Here is a 15,806-nt window from a genome sequence, read left to right as displayed (position 1 = left end):
CCTAGGATGCCTCGGGGGTGAGTAAAACGCAGCCTAATTTTCATTTTTGGGTGAACTAACCCTTTAATGGAGATAAGCACTGAAATTACATAAAGTCATAACGCAGAAGTTCAACCTAAATTATATGAATTTAGAAATAGCCTTTTTTGTAGTGGATGCGCTTGATTACTTTTCCTGTGGTATGTTATTCAATGACAGCGAGGAGTGCTATAGGTGCACAATAATTTATCTTTAAAGTAAACTGCACATCTCATGTTATGAGAAAATATTTTTAGCGAGAACAATGATCAATGATGCGCACTTACTTCGAAATTGTGGAAGTCCACTGCTGGATTCGGTGGAACGGTGTATTGTCCGGTTTGAATAGGACCAATGATAAGCTTACTGTACAACCACAGCTGCACGGAAGTGTTGATGTCGTGTGAAGGCATCTCCACAACATTATGAAAAATACCACTGTATTTGAAGGATACACAACTTGAAGAAAACGGTAAGATTTGCACGTTTTCTTTTTAAAATAATTTGTCAATGACGCGCAGAGTCAGATAATTGTATTTACATTGCAATAAATATATGCCTATATTTTTTCCACAATGAATGAGATCAACTCTATTCTAAATTATTTTTCTGAGAACTAAAGAGTTTTTATGGATATTTTGATATATTTATTCTAAAACATAACACGGATACCGGATGATTTTTAGCAATAAAAATTAATGTGCATGGCACTGTAGGGATTTCTATCCATAACAGACACTCGTTAGAACTTTGAAACTTCATGCAACTCCGTTAACTCACTTCTGAACTGTGTATGTGTGTGTGTATGTGTATTTTAGCTTAGCTTTAATGTAATCTAGAATAGCCAATAAAATTCATGTTTCGTGTTTCATTTATAAAGAATCATTGTCTGGTGTCCTATAATTTTAAAGTCAAACCCTTGCCAAAGATCACGTTACCTCTCTAAGAGCTTACAAATGATCATAATTGTATTGACCTGTGGCCAAGGAAAATACACACTTGTGCTCACAAGCTGAACCATCAGGCGATCGACCATCTAAGAACTCAAACACTTCAGTTGAAGCTTCGTAACTCTGCAGGATGCAAAGTCTTGCTAAAGCAGACTCTCTCTCTCTCAGAAGAACCAGAGGCTCTTCCGTAACCCGGCAAGCAACCAATCCAACGAGGGCTTCCCCAAAAGGACGTCATCCAAACGTCATTCCGGCGCCAGATCAACAGCCAATCAGCCACGGAATCCCCTCCAGTAGCCACGAGGAACAACTCAGCTTTCAGCAAACGCAAGTACAAACAAAATCTTCTATCTGCTGAACTGACGCTGGTGAATTGAGTTAAGCAGTAAAGATAAGAAAATATCTGCTTTGTGAATTCTCTCAGGCTGAATTTAAAACCACTCGTGAAAACGAGTTAGAACTTTGAAACTTCATGCAACTCCGTTAACTCACTTCTGAACTGTGTATGTGTGTGTGTATGTGTATTTTAGCTTAGCTTTAATGTAATCTAGAATAGCCAATAAAATTCATGTTTCGTGTTTCATTTATAAAGAATCATTGTCTGGTGTCCTATAATTTTAAAGTCAAACCCTTGCCAAAGATCACGTTACCTCTCTAAGAGCTTACAAATTATCATAATTGTATTGACCTGTGGCCAGGGAAAATACCCATAATCAGATGGTTAAGATACATGAACATTAACGGCTTGCTGGACGACCGTTGATAAGGTGTAAACCATTAAAATTTGAAATCAGTTCTAATCAGGTGGACTTCGAATTTTCAGATTCGAGTCCTTTCAAAACCTGAATGAATTAATAATAATTAATTCCCTAAAATTAAGTAATCAAAGACATTACAGCACAAATGGCATTTATATTCCGTATCTCATATTTCCTTAATGTCTTGTACCTTTGACGGTGTTAAACATGGTGTCAGATGGATGGGAATATGCATAGAAATGATATGCAGATGAGGTTATGCATAGTAAAAACTAGGCATTGTAAGCTCCATATATGGTGATTTCGGGGAGGAGTCGGGGTGGAGATGCACCTACGCACAATCTTCCCCTGACTGGGATTTATAAAGGCATTTTTGCGCAGGTTCTGGCATACACATGGTTTTATAAATCTGAAAACTTTTGAGCATACGCAAAATCTAGCTTTTGTGCCTACGTACACTTTCAGGATGAAATCTATGGAGAGTTTTATAAATGAGACCCCTGATCTCTTCTGGAAGCTGATTCCAACTGCGGGCGGCATAATAGCTAAAAGCTGACTCCCCTTGTTTTGTGTGAACCCTTGGTATTTCTAACTGAATCGATCCTAATAATCAGAGTGGTCTGTTAGGTTTATATTCAGTGAGCATATCTGCAATATATTTAGGTCCTAGGCCATTGAGTGATTTATAAACGAGTGATTTATAAACAAGTGATAAATTGAGTGATTTATAAACGAGTAAAAGTACTACACATTTAAAATATACACACTTTGCATAAAAACAGGGCATATTCCTACCATCAGTGTATAGTTTGCGAAGTTGTGCCACAAAGGGATTGTCATCATCATCACCCTCAATCAAAATGTACTGGCCTAAAGACACAGTTGCATCTTCGGTCTTTCCCTCCACAGAAATGGACATGGATCTGTGAGGATCAATCAAAGCATTGTTGCGGTTAAAATCTGGGTTAAAACATCTTTTAACCATTTAAATTTCCATGACTACTGGATAAGGATTTTTTTTTAAACACACATTTTATAGAGACTGCTCTCACTCACAAAGCCTCAATCAAATTACAAGTTATATTTGTTCAAATCACTGTCTTGTGATTTGATCTGAATGTGGTACACACACTTACTCATAGTATTGCCTTTTCAGCTTCCTGTCTTCACTAATTGGTCTCCCATTCCATTTGTAGGTTCTTCTCATTCTCAGTCTTGTGATGTAGCGGCTCATGGTGCAGGTCTGATATGAGGTCTGTAAAGTACAGCATCGATTATGTACTTAATAATGAAAAGTAAAAATGGCAAACAGGAAAAAAAGATACAGAAAAATTATTTTAAGCAAATATAAAATTGTAGAATTTGGAACTTTTATTATTATATCAAATGCATTAAATTGAAATGATATATTAACCCTTAAATACCTGTCATTAAGAAAATAACTTTTATTATTGGAGATGTAAGAATAAATTAATAACATAACCACGTCTTCTTTATATAAGGTATCAAACATCAAAATTCACTATGTACACAACTTTAAATCCCCAGCACCTTTCTTTCTTACTCACCAGCCGATAATATCTGCAACCGTATCAAATCTCATTAAACAAATAAATAAGCAACAGTATTCCGTCTCACTTAAACGCTCAGAAATCTACATTAATGTATATATGAAGTTGAACGCATCTTACAGCACAGTAGTTAGAGAGCACAATCACACAACTCGCACGACTCTTTCGCGCGCAGATGACGTATGAAGTATTTTTGATTGGACAGCAAAATACCGCTTGACCTTACGGATGTGACGCGAGCTTTTCCCCGGAAGTCATTCTTCGATATAGCTCCATGGCATATTAGCGTTCCGATTATCCGTTCGTTCATTTACAATTTTGAGCCATGGCTAATAGAACGGTAAAAGATGCCAATAGTATACATGGAACAAATCCTCAGTATCTTGTCGAGAAGATTATACGAACACGTATTTATGAGTCCAAGTACTGGAAAGAGGAATGTTTTGGACTTACAGGTGAGAGAAGTGTGCTGGACTACATACTGTAATTGTTAATGTGGCATTGAAAACCACGCTAGTTATTTACCTTACTCACAGAAATGACCGAAACAAGTCTACTTACTGATTACCTCATTTTATTTAATTATATTTTAAAGCTGGCCTGCTGTTGTTCATTGTTTACTGTTGGCAGCATTAGTAATGTGACTTGATACTGTATTAGAAAGGAATAACTTCGAATGTGTGTATTAATTTAAAATGGAACTGTTTATTTAACCTTAAAATAATAATAATAAAAAAAGCTTAATATAGGAGAATAACATTTTAATCGTGGGGGTCAAAACATAGTGCAATGCAATACAATGGTGATTGAGTGATAAACATTCCTCAAAAAGCCTATTGCATTTTTAAATGATTTTTCTTAAAAATGTATGTATTGATAATAAAGTATGGTTGCTGCAGTCCAGTAAATTTCTACATTTACTTTAAAAATCATTAAAGATTCCACAGCAAAAGGTGGACATTTTGGGGAAGTCGTGGCCTAATGGTTAGAGAGTCGGTCTCATAACCCAAAGGTTGTGGGTTTGAGTCTCGTACCGGCAGGGATTGTAGGTAGGTGGGGGGAGTGAATGTACAGCGCTCTCTCCCACCTTCAATACCACAACTGAGGTGCCCTTGAGCAAGGCACCAAACCCCCAACTGCTCCGCGAGCGCCGCAGCATAAATGGCTGCCCACTGCGCCGGGTGTGTGTTCACGGTGTGCGTGTTCACTGCTGTGTGTGTGCACTTTGGATGGGTTAAATGCAGAGCACTAATTCCAAGTATGGGTCACCAAACTTGGCCACATGTCATGTCACTCACACACTCACTCACATTTTTAGAATTATATGAAGAAGGCCCTAAAAACTATGTAACATCAATCAGATGGCAGAAGACATGTACACGATTGCCTACACAGGTTTTTCAGCAAAGGTTTGTGCAGGTTGAAAATGTAGAGGCCTTATTAAGTCATGTATCAAATATGATGCTGTAGGCTTGACAGAGTTATGGTCTGTTATAAAACATTTACCTTAAATTTCTCCATATGCATGTATGGATTTGTGGAATTAATGTGCCAAGCATCGTTTTAAATGTCACTAATATTGTTCCCTCTGTAAAATCAAGCTGAACTTGTCGTGGACAAAGCAATGGAACTGAAGTATGTTGGTGGTGTATATGGAGGAAACATCAAGCCTACTCCATTCTTGTGTCTGACCCTAAAGATGCTGCAGATCCAGCCTGAAAAGGACATTATTGTGGAATTCATCAAGAATGAAGACTTCAAGTTAGTATGCAAATACTGCTCTATCTGTATACAGTTTGTCCTTTTCCTGTTTGCATTGTGCTGTGTGTTGCATTACTGATCTGCTTTTTCCCCCTCCAGGTATGTCCGTTTGCTTGGAGCAATGTATATGCGCCTGACTGGAACCTCTGTAGATTGCTACAAGTATTTAGAACCATTATACAATGACTACAGAAAAATTAAAAGCCAGAACAGAAATGGAGGTGGGCATTTTTCTTAAATATTTAGTGGGTATGTGGCATGAAATAATTTATCCTTGCTGGAAAAAGATGTTTGCAAATAACATTTCTTCTTTACACAGAGTTTGAGTTGATGCATGTTGATGAGTTTATAGATGAGCTGCTTCATGCAGAGCGAATGTGTGACATCATCCTCCCTAGACTTCAGGTTGGTTGGACTTATTATGTGTAGTGTGGGTGTGTGTGTATATATAATTTTTTTTTTACATAAATTGAATGCATTTGTGTTGTCCTTTGAAGTAATATGAATTTCAAAGGAAATGTATTGAGTCATTTATGTTATAAAATAATGTGTCCACGTGTTCATTTGTTTTTGTTTTTTTCACAGAAGAGACAGGTTTTAGAGGAAGCTGAGCTGCTGGATACTCGTATTAGTGCTCTGGAAGAAGATCTGGATGAGGTGGAAACCAGTGATGAGGAGGATGAGGAAGAAGAGAAGGTAAAAGTGAACTCACAATGTCTTTTTCTATCCAAGCAAAAATTATTATTATTAATAGTTATAGATATAATAAATTGTGATTGTTACACAACCTCTCCATATGTACTGCAGCCAGAGAAGGTGCAGTCACCAGAGCCACACAGAAGAAGTTATAGAGATATGGACCGGCCACGCAGGTCTCCTTCTCCACGCTACAGACGCAGCCGCTCACCCAGAAGGTCAGTGATGGTGCTAATCATCCATTTAGATTAAATTATTTCAGGTTTCTGGTGTAACAGATGAAGAATTAATCTTCTGATTCTCTTCTGTTTTTTTTTCTTTCTCATTTTAGACGGAGCAGGTCACCTAAAAGACGAAGGTATATAATAAAAATTTTTTAGGCACATTATTAGTGTCTTAGATACATTATTAGTGGGGCATATTATTTTAGGTGATTATACAGTATAATACATTTGTCTGATTACTCTGTTCATTTATTCAGTCCATCACCCAGACGTGAGCGAGATCGGGACCGTCATCGCAGCAAAAGTCCCCGCAGGCACCGCAGCAGATCCAGGGACAGAAGACATCGCTCCAAATCTCCAGGTAAAGCAAGGCTGTTTTGAAGTACTCAATATGTCACCACAATTTATTTAAAATAATTAGAGTAATTGGCAAAACTGATTATTAAGAAATATTGGTATATTTTCTTCCAGGTCACCACAGAAGTCACCGGCATCGCAGTCACTCCAAGTCCCCAGAAAGGTAATACTTAGATATATCAAATGAATTTACATTTTTGTCTTTGTTTTTACCCTCTTGTTTCATGGTGCATTTGTCTCTTTGTGTTCTAGTCGGTCAAAGAAGAGTCACAAGAGAAGTCGAAGAGGAAATGAGTGATCTCCGTTTTCTGTGTGAATTTTTTTTTTCTTGTTTTATAGATATTTTTTTGCTCTGTAATATATGGAGAAACAGAGCCATTTCTGTCATAAAAAGCTTGAACTTATTCTGTGTAAATTGCCCAAGCCCAGTTTAGTCCTCATAGGTTTTTTATGCTGTTTTATACTTTTAATTGACATTTACAACCAGAAAATTACAGATTTTTTTTTCATCCTGAATTAACTGTACTTTGTAAAATAAACATTTGATGTATTGTAGTTTCCATTTTTCCAGTTATAAAGATAATGATTGAAACAGTCTACAAGAAAATTGACTTTGCTGTTATTTTGGTGTGATTTCAGTCTCTGAATTTGGAGACTTCTGTACAGGTACATACGATTCTACAACAAAATTGAAGTTGAACAGCTAAAGCCAAGAAAAGACTGGACATAACCACTCTTGTACTGTTTTAGTGCTATGGGATAAAGTTGGCCAAACTGCATTTAATTTCATTAGAGAGATGAAATATTTATTTTAAATATAAAGTAGGGTAATAAGCAAAACGTAAAGCAACCTAACTTTTACTTTCACTTTTGAATTTCAAAAGAAAAGACGTAGAAGTCTACAAAGGGTGGTGGACTATATAGATTAAGGGACACTTGAATGAGTTTCAGATTGATCGTAATATTTTCGTGTGATCAGTGACTAAAATGACATGGGGTTTAGGTATTTTTGTAATTTGGCAAATAACGGAGATCAAATCTTCATTTTATTTTTTATCCTCGTCACTTGAACTAGAAAAAAAAGTATGACGGTGAGGAAATTGTTGTAATGTTATGGAGACTTTTATTTTGACGGATGTTTTTAGAGAACAGCGAACAGGAAGTAAATTCGTCAACGTTATGAGAAAATATTAAAATAATTTTTAATCAACCTGGATAGTTGTATAGCGGAGAAATTCCTTAAACTATCAATACACTGTAAGTATATATATAAGAACAAATAATATAAAAATATTCCTTGTTATGATGCGCCACATGGGACACTAGACCTGATTTTACAGGGAGAAATGCAGCATATTCAACGCGCTCTGCGTCTTGTCATTCATTCTCACAAGTTTTATTGTCGAATGGTATGTTATCCAACTGTCTGTGTTATTCACGGCACTAACTAGACAATTAAGAGCAAACCGATCTGGAGGTTAAATTGATGTGATTTCGACAATGATTTAAATTCCCTTTATATTAAAATACAAGGACTGTTTCACATTAATTTAATTATTAATTTTATAATGTTTGCTAAACCAAAGGTTATGCAGTCCAGGATGTTTTACAATATTTACTGTACATCCTGCTTGAGCTGCTGTGGAAGTCAGCTGATAAGTCAGCAGGTTACACTTCCTTTCATTGGAAAGGAAGTGTAACCAGTTTCAACAGTTTGCATTCACTGCGCCTCCTGCAACCTTTCTGTGAGTGTTTAGGGTTTCGATTGATTTACTAGAGCAGGGATTAAATTATAGATTTAATATCCTGAAGTCTATTCCATGTATGAACACTGTTCAAATGGTGTTCTTTGTTTTCTTTTCTCTGAAGGCACACAGGATGAGTATGAATGACTTTGCTGTTCTCAGCACTGGACGAAAGATGCCCCTTGTGGGACTTGGGACGTGGAAGAGTGAACCAGGACAGGTAAGTTCACTGTGCATCATCCCAACTGTAATTATGACAGAATTTGAATCTGAATATGCTGTATTGAGAATGACAGCAGGTTTACTAGGATATACAGTTCTTCAGTATATTATCCAATAAGTTTTGCAATAATCTTTTGCTTTAATTATTGTGTATGTGTGTAGGACTCCAAAATCATTTTGTATAAATATGTTATCAATTGTAGGTAAAACAGGCAGTTATTTGGGCACTGCAATCTGGCTATCGGCACATTGACTGTGCTCCCATTTATGGGAATGAGCCAGAGATCGGTGAAGCATTTCAGGAAATGATGGGACCTGAAAAAGTAGGTCAACCAAGTAGATTACAAACATGAAACACATACCCACACACTGAAATATATAATGCACGTGTGCTTTACAACTGTTGTCTTCTTTCAGGGCATAAGGCGAGAGGATGTATTTGTGACCTCCAAACTGTGGAACACAAAACACTACCCAGATGATGTGGAACCATCTCTTTTAAAGACTTTGAAAGATTTGAAGCTGGAATACCTAGACCTTTACCTCATCCATTGGCCATGTGCCTTCCAGTAAGCCTCCAGCTATTCTCATAATGAATATATATATATATATATATATATATATATATATGTGTATACCCTCCCTCTTGGAAAGGTAATGAGGAAAGTTGTTATATATTAATTATAATTATTATTAGTTTTATTATAGAATATATAATATAATTTATTATGTTTTATTCACAGTAACACCAGGAACATGTAAATAAGAAAGTGAACAAGGTCTATTTTAATTGTATAAAATATTATTTCATACAAATAATATAAAAAAATATATATTTTTATGAGTCTCACAAAATCTAGATAAAATAGACTTTCCAATTCATCTTGTCCAGTTAGACATATTACAGTCTTATAGTTCATATGGCTTTAGCAGAAGCGTAATATGGTTACTTGCCCTTTAAATCTATATATATATGTATGTATATATATATGTATGTATATATGTATGTATGTATATATGTATGTATGTATATATATATGTATGTATGTATGTATTAATTCAATATACACAGACACATAGACAGAGTACTATGTATGAATTAATTTTCTTAGAACTAACTTAAGTTCTAAAATAAAAGAAAAAAAAGAAAAAGAGAGAGATAAAAGGGTGCAAGACTCTGTAATAGTCCATTGTTATAATAGTCTTATCTAGGTTATCTTGTTTATTGCTAATATAAACATGATGTTTTCTTTATCTCCTTTGGGGAATTAATTATGAAGTGCTCATTAGTAGGGATATCTACCCAAAAAATGAAAATTCTGTCATCATTTGAAGAATTTTAAAGACTGTTGGTACTAAACACTTCTAGTTCACATTGACTTCCTTTGTATGGTAAAAAAAATGATGGTAGTCAATGGGAACTGAAACGGTTTGGTTACTAACAACATTCGTCAAACACGAGTGGTCTTCCACCAAAAGAAAATAGTCTTACAGTTTGGAATGACATGAGGGTGAATTAATAGGACAGAATTTTCTTTTTCGGGTGGACTATCCCTTTAACGTGCTCTGCCTTTTTTCAGATACCAGTCAAGTGTTTAATCTTCTTATTTTTGTCCAGACGAGGTGATACCTCTTTTCCTAGGAAGGAGAATGGAACCATGCTGTATGACAACATAGACTACAAGCTGACATGGACTGCTATGGAAAAACTTGTGGGAAAGGGCCTTGTCAGGGCCATCGGGCTCTCGAACTTCAATAGCAGGCAGATCGATGACATCTTGTCAGTTGCAAGCATCAAACCAACTGTTTTGCAGGTCAGAAGAAAATTTGATGTTATAATTTATGTGGTCAATTATATCTGTTTGTAGAGTAACAATAGTGTTTTGCAGGTGGAGTCCCATCCATACCTTGCACAGGTTGAGCTGTTTGCTCACTGCCGGGATCGGAGTTTGGTGATGACCGCCTACAGTCCGCTAGGATCTCCTGACCGAGCCTGGAAGCATCCAGAGGAGCCTGTGCTGTTGGAGGAACCAGCCATTGCTGCACTAGCCAAGAAATACAACAAGACTCCTGCACAAATTATCATCAGGTAAATTCAGGCTTTTGCACTAGTTGTGTGTGGTGTTTCCTCACGGATTATTACATAGTATTTCTTCAACGGTATTTCGGCAGGTGGCAAACTCAACGAGGAGTAGTGACTATCCCAAAGAGCATTACAGAGTCTCGGATCAAAGAGAATATCCAGGTTTCTGCATGTTTTTTTGTTATTCTTTATGTTCTAGAGTGTTTATGACTGTATTGTAACTATGCAATACATTTGCTCTGCTCATTTACAGGTGTTTGATTTCACACTTGAACCTGAAGAAATGAATCAAGTGATAGCAGTGCACAGAGGCTGGCGTTACATTGTGCCAACCATTACTGTAAGTTACATTACTGTAAGCCACATCATACAACAAAACACTCAATTTTACTTTAACAAAGAGGTTACTTTAAAACAAAATATAATGTTGAAGCTGCTGTTTTTAAGTGTGCTGAGTGTTAAGACTTTGCAAATCAAATGCATTCCAAAAGTAGTTTGCTATTACATATGCTGTTGCATCTATTTTTGTAGGTTGATGGTAAGTCTGTCCCCCGGGATGCAGCACATCCTCACTACCCTTTTAATGACCCCTATTAATGCACACTTCTGTGTGATTCTGTGCCTTGGAACCAATGCCCATTCACTACTCTGTATACTTCTAAACATAATAAAACTTTTTTGTTACATATTGAAATGTGTGCTTACTTTTTTTTTCGTGTGGAATGAAACTTGATGAACAAGGGCTGATTTTAAATGTATTCACAATGTTTAAGGGTGAATTTTATGAAACTTGTCAAGAATATGTCTGGATTATCACTTTTAAAAGAACAAATTTACATTTTGAAAATAAGCATGTTTTTAAGGCCCTTAAGGTTATTTTGACATCAGTTAATCAGACTCTAATTATCCTAATGAGATATATATATTATGTTTTATTCACAGTAACACCAGGAACATGTAAATAAGAAAGTGAACAAGGTCTATTTTAATTGTATAAAATATTATTTCATACAAATAATATAAAAAAATATATATTTTTATGAGTCTCACAAAATCTAGATAAAATAGACTTTCCAATTCATCTTGTCCAGTTAGACATATTACAGTCTTATAGTTCATATGGCTTTAGCAGAAGCGTAATATGGTTACTTGCCCTTTAAATCTATTCTCCCGCGTTTTTGTGACAGGGTCGTAGTTCAGCGGAAGTACGGCTTGTATCCGTATTTAAAGGCGCCAACAAAGACTAACTCAGAAAGAAGCTTCACAAACCTGCCATCTGTACTCACATCATCCAACAGCACACTACAGCGTAGTTAACGCATTAAAATGCCCGAGGAAACTGCAGCTGCCGAAAGGTGAAATACCATTTTTAAATTAAGTGCGCTCCCTGGGAAGTAAGCAGAAGTTAAAGGAAGTCAGAGTGAGAGGTTTTGGCTGGTTTCGTTTGATAACAAAGCTGCAGCAGCTCCGTCCTTGTCAGGAAAAATGTGTCGCCCTCGTGCTTCTATTCGCTTTTCTCCCGCGCCCGGACATCGTTGCACGCGACGGGATGGTATCACCGTTGATTCCCGTTGACGTGTTTGGCTGCTCTCATTTGGCGGGAGAGGGTTTAATATGAACGGCTAGCTTGTTTAAGTATCCTAAATGAGGTAACTCCCGCTCTGTTGACACGCAGTCATGAATGACCCGTCGATGAGCTTGGCGCTGCATTGAAATGACTGCAAACGCGCCGAAGTTGAGCGTTGAGTGAATGGTGGCGGTAACAACACAAATATCGCTTTAAATTGCCCACTTTGGGTATTATACTGACATTAAACTGTGACGTTAGATGTTAGCCTTAAACGCGTGTGATGTTGGCACACTCGGTCAAGAAATAAGTTATAGTAGCATCGTGCTAACTTTGGTCCTTCGCAGTGAACCTCTGAAGCAAACTTTAGTGAAATTTTGCTCTTATTGGACGTATTCTTCAGACGAAGCAAGGCTTTTTAATGTATGACTGTTTTTGTATTGTTTGTCTTTGCAGTATGGAAGAGAAACCTTGCTCGTCAAGCGCTGCAGACAGGTGAGTTAGTATCTGGACTTCGTTTTATTAAAACCGCTCATTTCCCTAAAACGAGTTGAGTTTCGTTACTCACATTTTCGTTTACTTTTGCAGCTCCGTCGATGTTTCTGAGGAAGCAAAGAAGCTGATTGGCACAGGCAACCGGCACTTGGTGATGGGTGATGTTGTGTCTGCAGTCAGTGTGTTCCAGGAGGCTTGTGCCATGCTGTGAGTAGTGAAGGAATATTGTAATGCATATGTATTATGTAAAGGAAATTTGTGGTACCTGCCATTGTTTGAATGGGTACACTTTAAAAAAAAAAAATTTTTTATATAAATATTATGCTCTATTTACATGTGTAACCTATTTCCCCCCTTAAGAGCTGAAAGGTATGGAGACACTGCTGATGAATGTGGTGAAGCTTTTTTCTTGTGTGGGAAAGCCCTTCTAGAGCTTGCCAGGTATGTGGATTAATTAGAATTTAGTGCATTACATTACACAAAAGAAAAGTATCAGTTTAACTAATTTTTGTTGTTTTTAATACCACTTTAGGATGGAGAATACAGTGCTTGGTAATGCTTTAGAGGGAGTCCCAGAAGAATCCTCTGAAGAGGGTGAGAAACAGAATGACTCTAAGATTGAAAGCGCAGACAACTTGGATGGTTTGTATTTTAAGTTTGTCAGTTAAATTTGTTAATTTTGTGCTTTTCATGTATGCTCAAGGATTGACATGACATTTGCAAAAATGATGTTTCCAAAGAACCACCAAATTGACAGTTGTCAGTGCTCTGCACAACAAACCAGCACATATTGACAACGCATAACTTGATTCTAAATAAGAGGGACTCTAAGGTTGAAGATACATGGGGCAGCTTATTGAGCAATGTTGCTGGGCAACTTTGGTTAATGTTGGCGTCAATGGGCAACCAGGTGTGACACAGGGCCCATGACCGATCTAAAGAATCCAGATAGAAATTGGTTACCCGTTCTCAGTGTGAAAGTTCTCAAGCAACTTTGCTCAAATATTTGCCTCGTATATCATCACTGAATATGATATTAACTGTAACCTAGAAATATCCCTCCATTTGTACTATGATGCAGAGAAAACCAGAGATGAGCTTCGAGCACAGGTTTATGATGCCATGTCAGAGGACAAAACTCAGTCTGAGGTAGAAAAAGAGGTGGGGGAAGGTGTGCAGAAGAACCAAGAGGAAGTTAAAGAGGAGAAGGTTGAAGCACCAAGGGAAGGGGATGCAGCATCACAAAAAACTGAGAAACCAGCTGAACACAAGGCAAAACCTGCTGAAAATGAGAAGCAAGCTGAACATGAGGCAAAACCTGCTCAAGATGAGGAGAAACGAGCTGAACATGAGGTGAAACCTGCTGAAAATGAGAAACTAGCTGAACATGAGGCAAAACCTGCTCAAGATGAGGAGAAACGAGCTGAACATGAGGTGAAACCTGCTGAAAATGAGAAACTAGCTGAACATGAGGCAAAACCTGCTCAAGATGAGGAGAAACGAGCTGAACATGAGGTGAAACCTGCTGAAAATGAGAAACTAGCTGAACATGAGGCAAAACCTGCTCAAGATGAGGAGAAACGAGCTGAACATGAGGTGAAACCTGCTGAAAACGAGAAACTAGCTGAACATGAGGTGAAACCTGCTGAAAATGAGGAACCTGCTGAAAAAGATGCTGAGAAGTCAGAAGGTGTGGATAAAAGTGCTTCTATAAAGGAAGATGTCACTGTGTCAAATGGAGTAGCTGAAAAGGTTGAGGAAAAAAATGGAAATGAAGAGAAAGAACCCATGGAAGAGGGTGGAGGAGGTAGTGAAGCATGGTGGAGTCTGGGGAGCACGAGATTTGTGTATTAAATACCTTTGCTAAACTTCACCTGGGGAATCTTCTAAGCACTGGTGGATTCATAGAGTATTTAGCTTTTTAAGCTGCAGTGTCACGAAGGGTGTCCAAGGTGATGGGTTTTCACATTAGGTCAATGTCAGTGAGTTAACATCTTTTATGTTTTAGATGACGATGATGAAGATGAGGAGGATGATGAGGATGAGGAGGCAGAGGGTGAAACAAAGGATAAGGTTTGTAATCCATTGTAAAAGGGTTGTTTTTTTTTGTTTTGTTTTTTGTCTCGGTCTTTGATTTTACTGGTTTATCTTCGTGTCCTTGTGCTTTTAGGAGAGTGAGGAGGATGAAGTTGGAAACCTGCAGTTGGCCTGGGAGATGCTTGAGGTTGCAAAGGTGATTTATAAAAGGTATGCCCTTATTACATATTTTAATTATGCACTTGCGCAAGCTTCGTTTCAAAAGACCCACATGATCTTTTATTTGGTTTGAAGAAAAGACAGCAAAGAAGATCAGCTAATGGCGGCACAGATTTACCTGAAACTTGGAGAAGTTGGAGCTGAATCAGGTGTGTATGTGGTGGGCGTAGATGAAAATTACTTAATTTTAAGGACCTTTTTTGGGTTTTACAAGTTGCCGTAAAATTGAAGTTGCCTCATTAGTATTTCTTCACTCTTTATGAACTAGTCTCTGTTTTGTTTTATGTAGGTAACTACAGCCAGGCTCTGGACGACTTCAATGAGTGTTTAACCTTGCAGCTGAAACACCTGCCCTCTCATAGTCGTCTTCTGGCTGAGACCCATTACCAGCTGGGCACTACTTACAGCTACACAGCCCAGTACAGCCAAGCCATTGAGCACTTCTCCAACTCTATCAAAGTCATCGAGAGCCGTCTTGGTAGGAACATTTTCACAGTGGGTTTTGCCAGTCCTCATGCGTTTTTAACTGAGAATTTGCTTGCTGATAACACTAGTTGCCATGAGCAAGCATGGTACTCTCAATTGATTTCCACGTCTCTTTTCCTCCAGCTATGCTTCAGGAGGTAATCGACAAGGCGGAAGGTGCAGAGGCAGCAAAGGAGAAGAGCGAGCTTGAGGAGTTGAAACAGTTACTGCCAGAAATCACTGAGAAGATTGAAGATGCCAAGGAGGGCCAGAGGACGGCTGCTGCAGCATCTGAGGCCATCCATCAGACTCTTGTGAGTTGCATTAGGGCAATAATGCAAATGCATGAAGCATGTTATCCATTGTTCAATGCTTTGCAGTGGCTGATGGCAAATCTGATATCAGCTTATATTACACATTTAATGAATATTGCTCTTAGTACACAAAAAAAAAAAGTGGCGATCAAGTTGGGCATGTAGGTCATCCAGGATGCAACGAAGTTGGTTAGAGGCAATGATGAATAGTTTGGAATTTGTTTGTTATAGGTAGGAGCATCCACTTCATCTGCATTCCCAGCTGAAAATGGTGGCCCATCCTCAACTACTGCTAGTCAGGTGTGTGTGTGTGTGTGTGTGTGT

At 37.7% G+C, this 15,806-nt stretch overlaps 4 protein-coding genes across 15 annotated transcripts in view; 3 read left to right on the top strand and 1 right to left on the bottom strand.

Annotated features, from left to right (window-relative positions):
• The window catches only part of LOC107684022 (origin recognition complex, subunit 1), a 13,937-nt gene extending 10,471 nt beyond the window's left edge, over positions 1-3,466 (bottom strand). For both annotated transcript variants that reach the window (XM_016480155.1, XM_016480150.1), the window contains exons 1-3: positions 3,295-3,466; positions 2,863-2,981; positions 2,522-2,649 (exon numbers count right to left, since the gene is read on the bottom strand). In XM_016480155.1, coding sequence (XP_016335641.1) covers positions 2,522-2,649; positions 2,863-2,960 — 226 coding nt within the window. In that variant the 5' untranslated portion in view covers positions 2,961-2,981; positions 3,295-3,466. The remainder of the gene's footprint in view (positions 1-2,521; positions 2,650-2,862; positions 2,982-3,294) is intronic.
• An 86-nt stretch (positions 3,467-3,552) lies between these two features.
• On the top strand, positions 3,553-7,229 carry LOC107684051 (pre-mRNA-splicing factor 38A). Its single transcript, XM_016480196.1, has 10 exons — positions 3,553-3,752; positions 4,899-5,058; positions 5,158-5,279; positions 5,378-5,463; positions 5,644-5,754; positions 5,866-5,972; positions 6,086-6,112; positions 6,236-6,339; positions 6,450-6,498; positions 6,588-7,229. Exons 1-10 carry the CDS (start codon positions 3,623-3,625, stop codon positions 6,631-6,633), a joined length of 942 nt encoding a protein of 313 aa, XP_016335682.1. The 5' UTR covers positions 3,553-3,622; the 3' UTR covers positions 6,634-7,229.
• A 207-nt stretch (positions 7,230-7,436) lies between these two features.
• LOC107684038 (alcohol dehydrogenase [NADP(+)] B-like) lies at positions 7,437-11,079 on the top strand. Of its 3 annotated transcripts, none has more exons than XM_016480176.1 (9): positions 7,437-7,592; positions 8,205-8,300; positions 8,506-8,625; positions 8,720-8,871; positions 9,921-10,116; positions 10,192-10,391; positions 10,475-10,547; positions 10,639-10,725; positions 10,917-11,079. In XM_016480176.1, exons 2-9 carry the CDS (start codon positions 8,214-8,216, stop codon positions 10,980-10,982), a joined length of 981 nt encoding a protein of 326 aa, XP_016335662.1. In that variant the 5' UTR covers positions 7,437-7,592; positions 8,205-8,213; the 3' UTR covers positions 10,983-11,079. The 3 variants fall into 3 exon arrangements, with proteins under 3 accessions (XP_016335662.1, XP_016335654.1, XP_016335670.1); XM_016480168.1 differs by lacking the exon at positions 7,437-7,592 and adding an exon at positions 7,667-7,744; XM_016480184.1 differs by lacking the exon at positions 7,437-7,592 and adding an exon at positions 7,992-8,080.
• Positions 11,080-11,600: 521 nt separating this feature from the next.
• Positions 11,601-15,806, top strand: part of LOC107683970 (histone-binding protein N1/N2-like) — a 7,714-nt gene continuing 3,508 nt past the window's right edge. For 2 of the 9 annotated variants that reach the window (XM_016480144.1, XM_016480079.1), the window contains exons 1-12: positions 11,601-11,740; positions 12,409-12,447; positions 12,541-12,654; positions 12,808-12,888; positions 12,980-13,089; positions 13,529-14,254; positions 14,456-14,520; positions 14,618-14,694; positions 14,779-14,852; positions 14,993-15,181; positions 15,313-15,482; positions 15,714-15,782. In XM_016480144.1, coding sequence (XP_016335630.1) covers positions 11,712-11,740; positions 12,409-12,447; positions 12,541-12,654; positions 12,808-12,888; positions 12,980-13,089; positions 13,529-14,254; positions 14,456-14,520; positions 14,618-14,694; positions 14,779-14,852; positions 14,993-15,181; positions 15,313-15,482; positions 15,714-15,782 — 1,743 coding nt within the window. In that variant the 5' untranslated portion in view covers positions 11,601-11,711. Of the gene's footprint in view, positions 11,741-12,408; positions 12,448-12,540; positions 12,655-12,807; positions 12,889-12,979; positions 13,090-13,528; positions 14,255-14,453; positions 14,521-14,617; positions 14,695-14,778; positions 14,853-14,992; positions 15,182-15,312; positions 15,483-15,713; positions 15,783-15,806 lie in introns of all 9 variants that reach the window. The other 7 variants (XM_016480100.1, XM_016480107.1, XM_016480125.1 and 4 more) reach the window with 7 other exon arrangements.

The sequence above is a fragment of the Sinocyclocheilus anshuiensis genome, unplaced genomic scaffold, assembly GCF_001515605.1.
Source record: "Sinocyclocheilus anshuiensis isolate Anshui unplaced genomic scaffold, SAMN03320099.WGS_v1.1 scaffold629, whole genome shotgun sequence".
Lineage (NCBI taxonomy): Eukaryota > Metazoa > Chordata > Actinopteri > Cypriniformes > Cyprinidae > Sinocyclocheilus > Sinocyclocheilus anshuiensis.
Note: the sequence above shows the minus strand (reverse complement) of the source record. Positions and strands in the feature narration are given on the sequence as shown.

Bases quoted from the DNA above. Each gene is read 5' to 3' on its own strand.
- LOC107684051 (XM_016480196.1), top strand. From the start codon at position 3,623: ATGGCTAATAGAACGGTAAAAGATGCCAATAGTATACATGGAACAAAT. The intron at 3,753-4,898 runs GTGAGAGAAGTG...TGTAAAATCAAG, and splicing joins GGAATGTTTTGGACTTACAG to CTGAACTTGTCGTGGACAAA. The intron at 5,973-6,085 runs GTCAGTGATGGT...TTCTCATTTTAG, and splicing joins CGCAGCCGCTCACCCAGAAG to ACGGAGCAGGTCACCTAAAA.
- LOC107684038 (XM_016480168.1), top strand. From the start codon at position 7,682: ATGCAGCATATTCAACGCGCTCTGCGTCTTGTCATTCATTCTCACAAG. The intron at 7,745-8,204 runs GTATGTTATCCA...TTTTCTCTGAAG, and splicing joins ACAAGTTTTATTGTCGAATG to GCACACAGGATGAGTATGAA. The intron at 10,117-10,191 runs GTCAGAAGAAAA...AGTGTTTTGCAG, and splicing joins TCAAACCAACTGTTTTGCAG to GTGGAGTCCCATCCATACCT.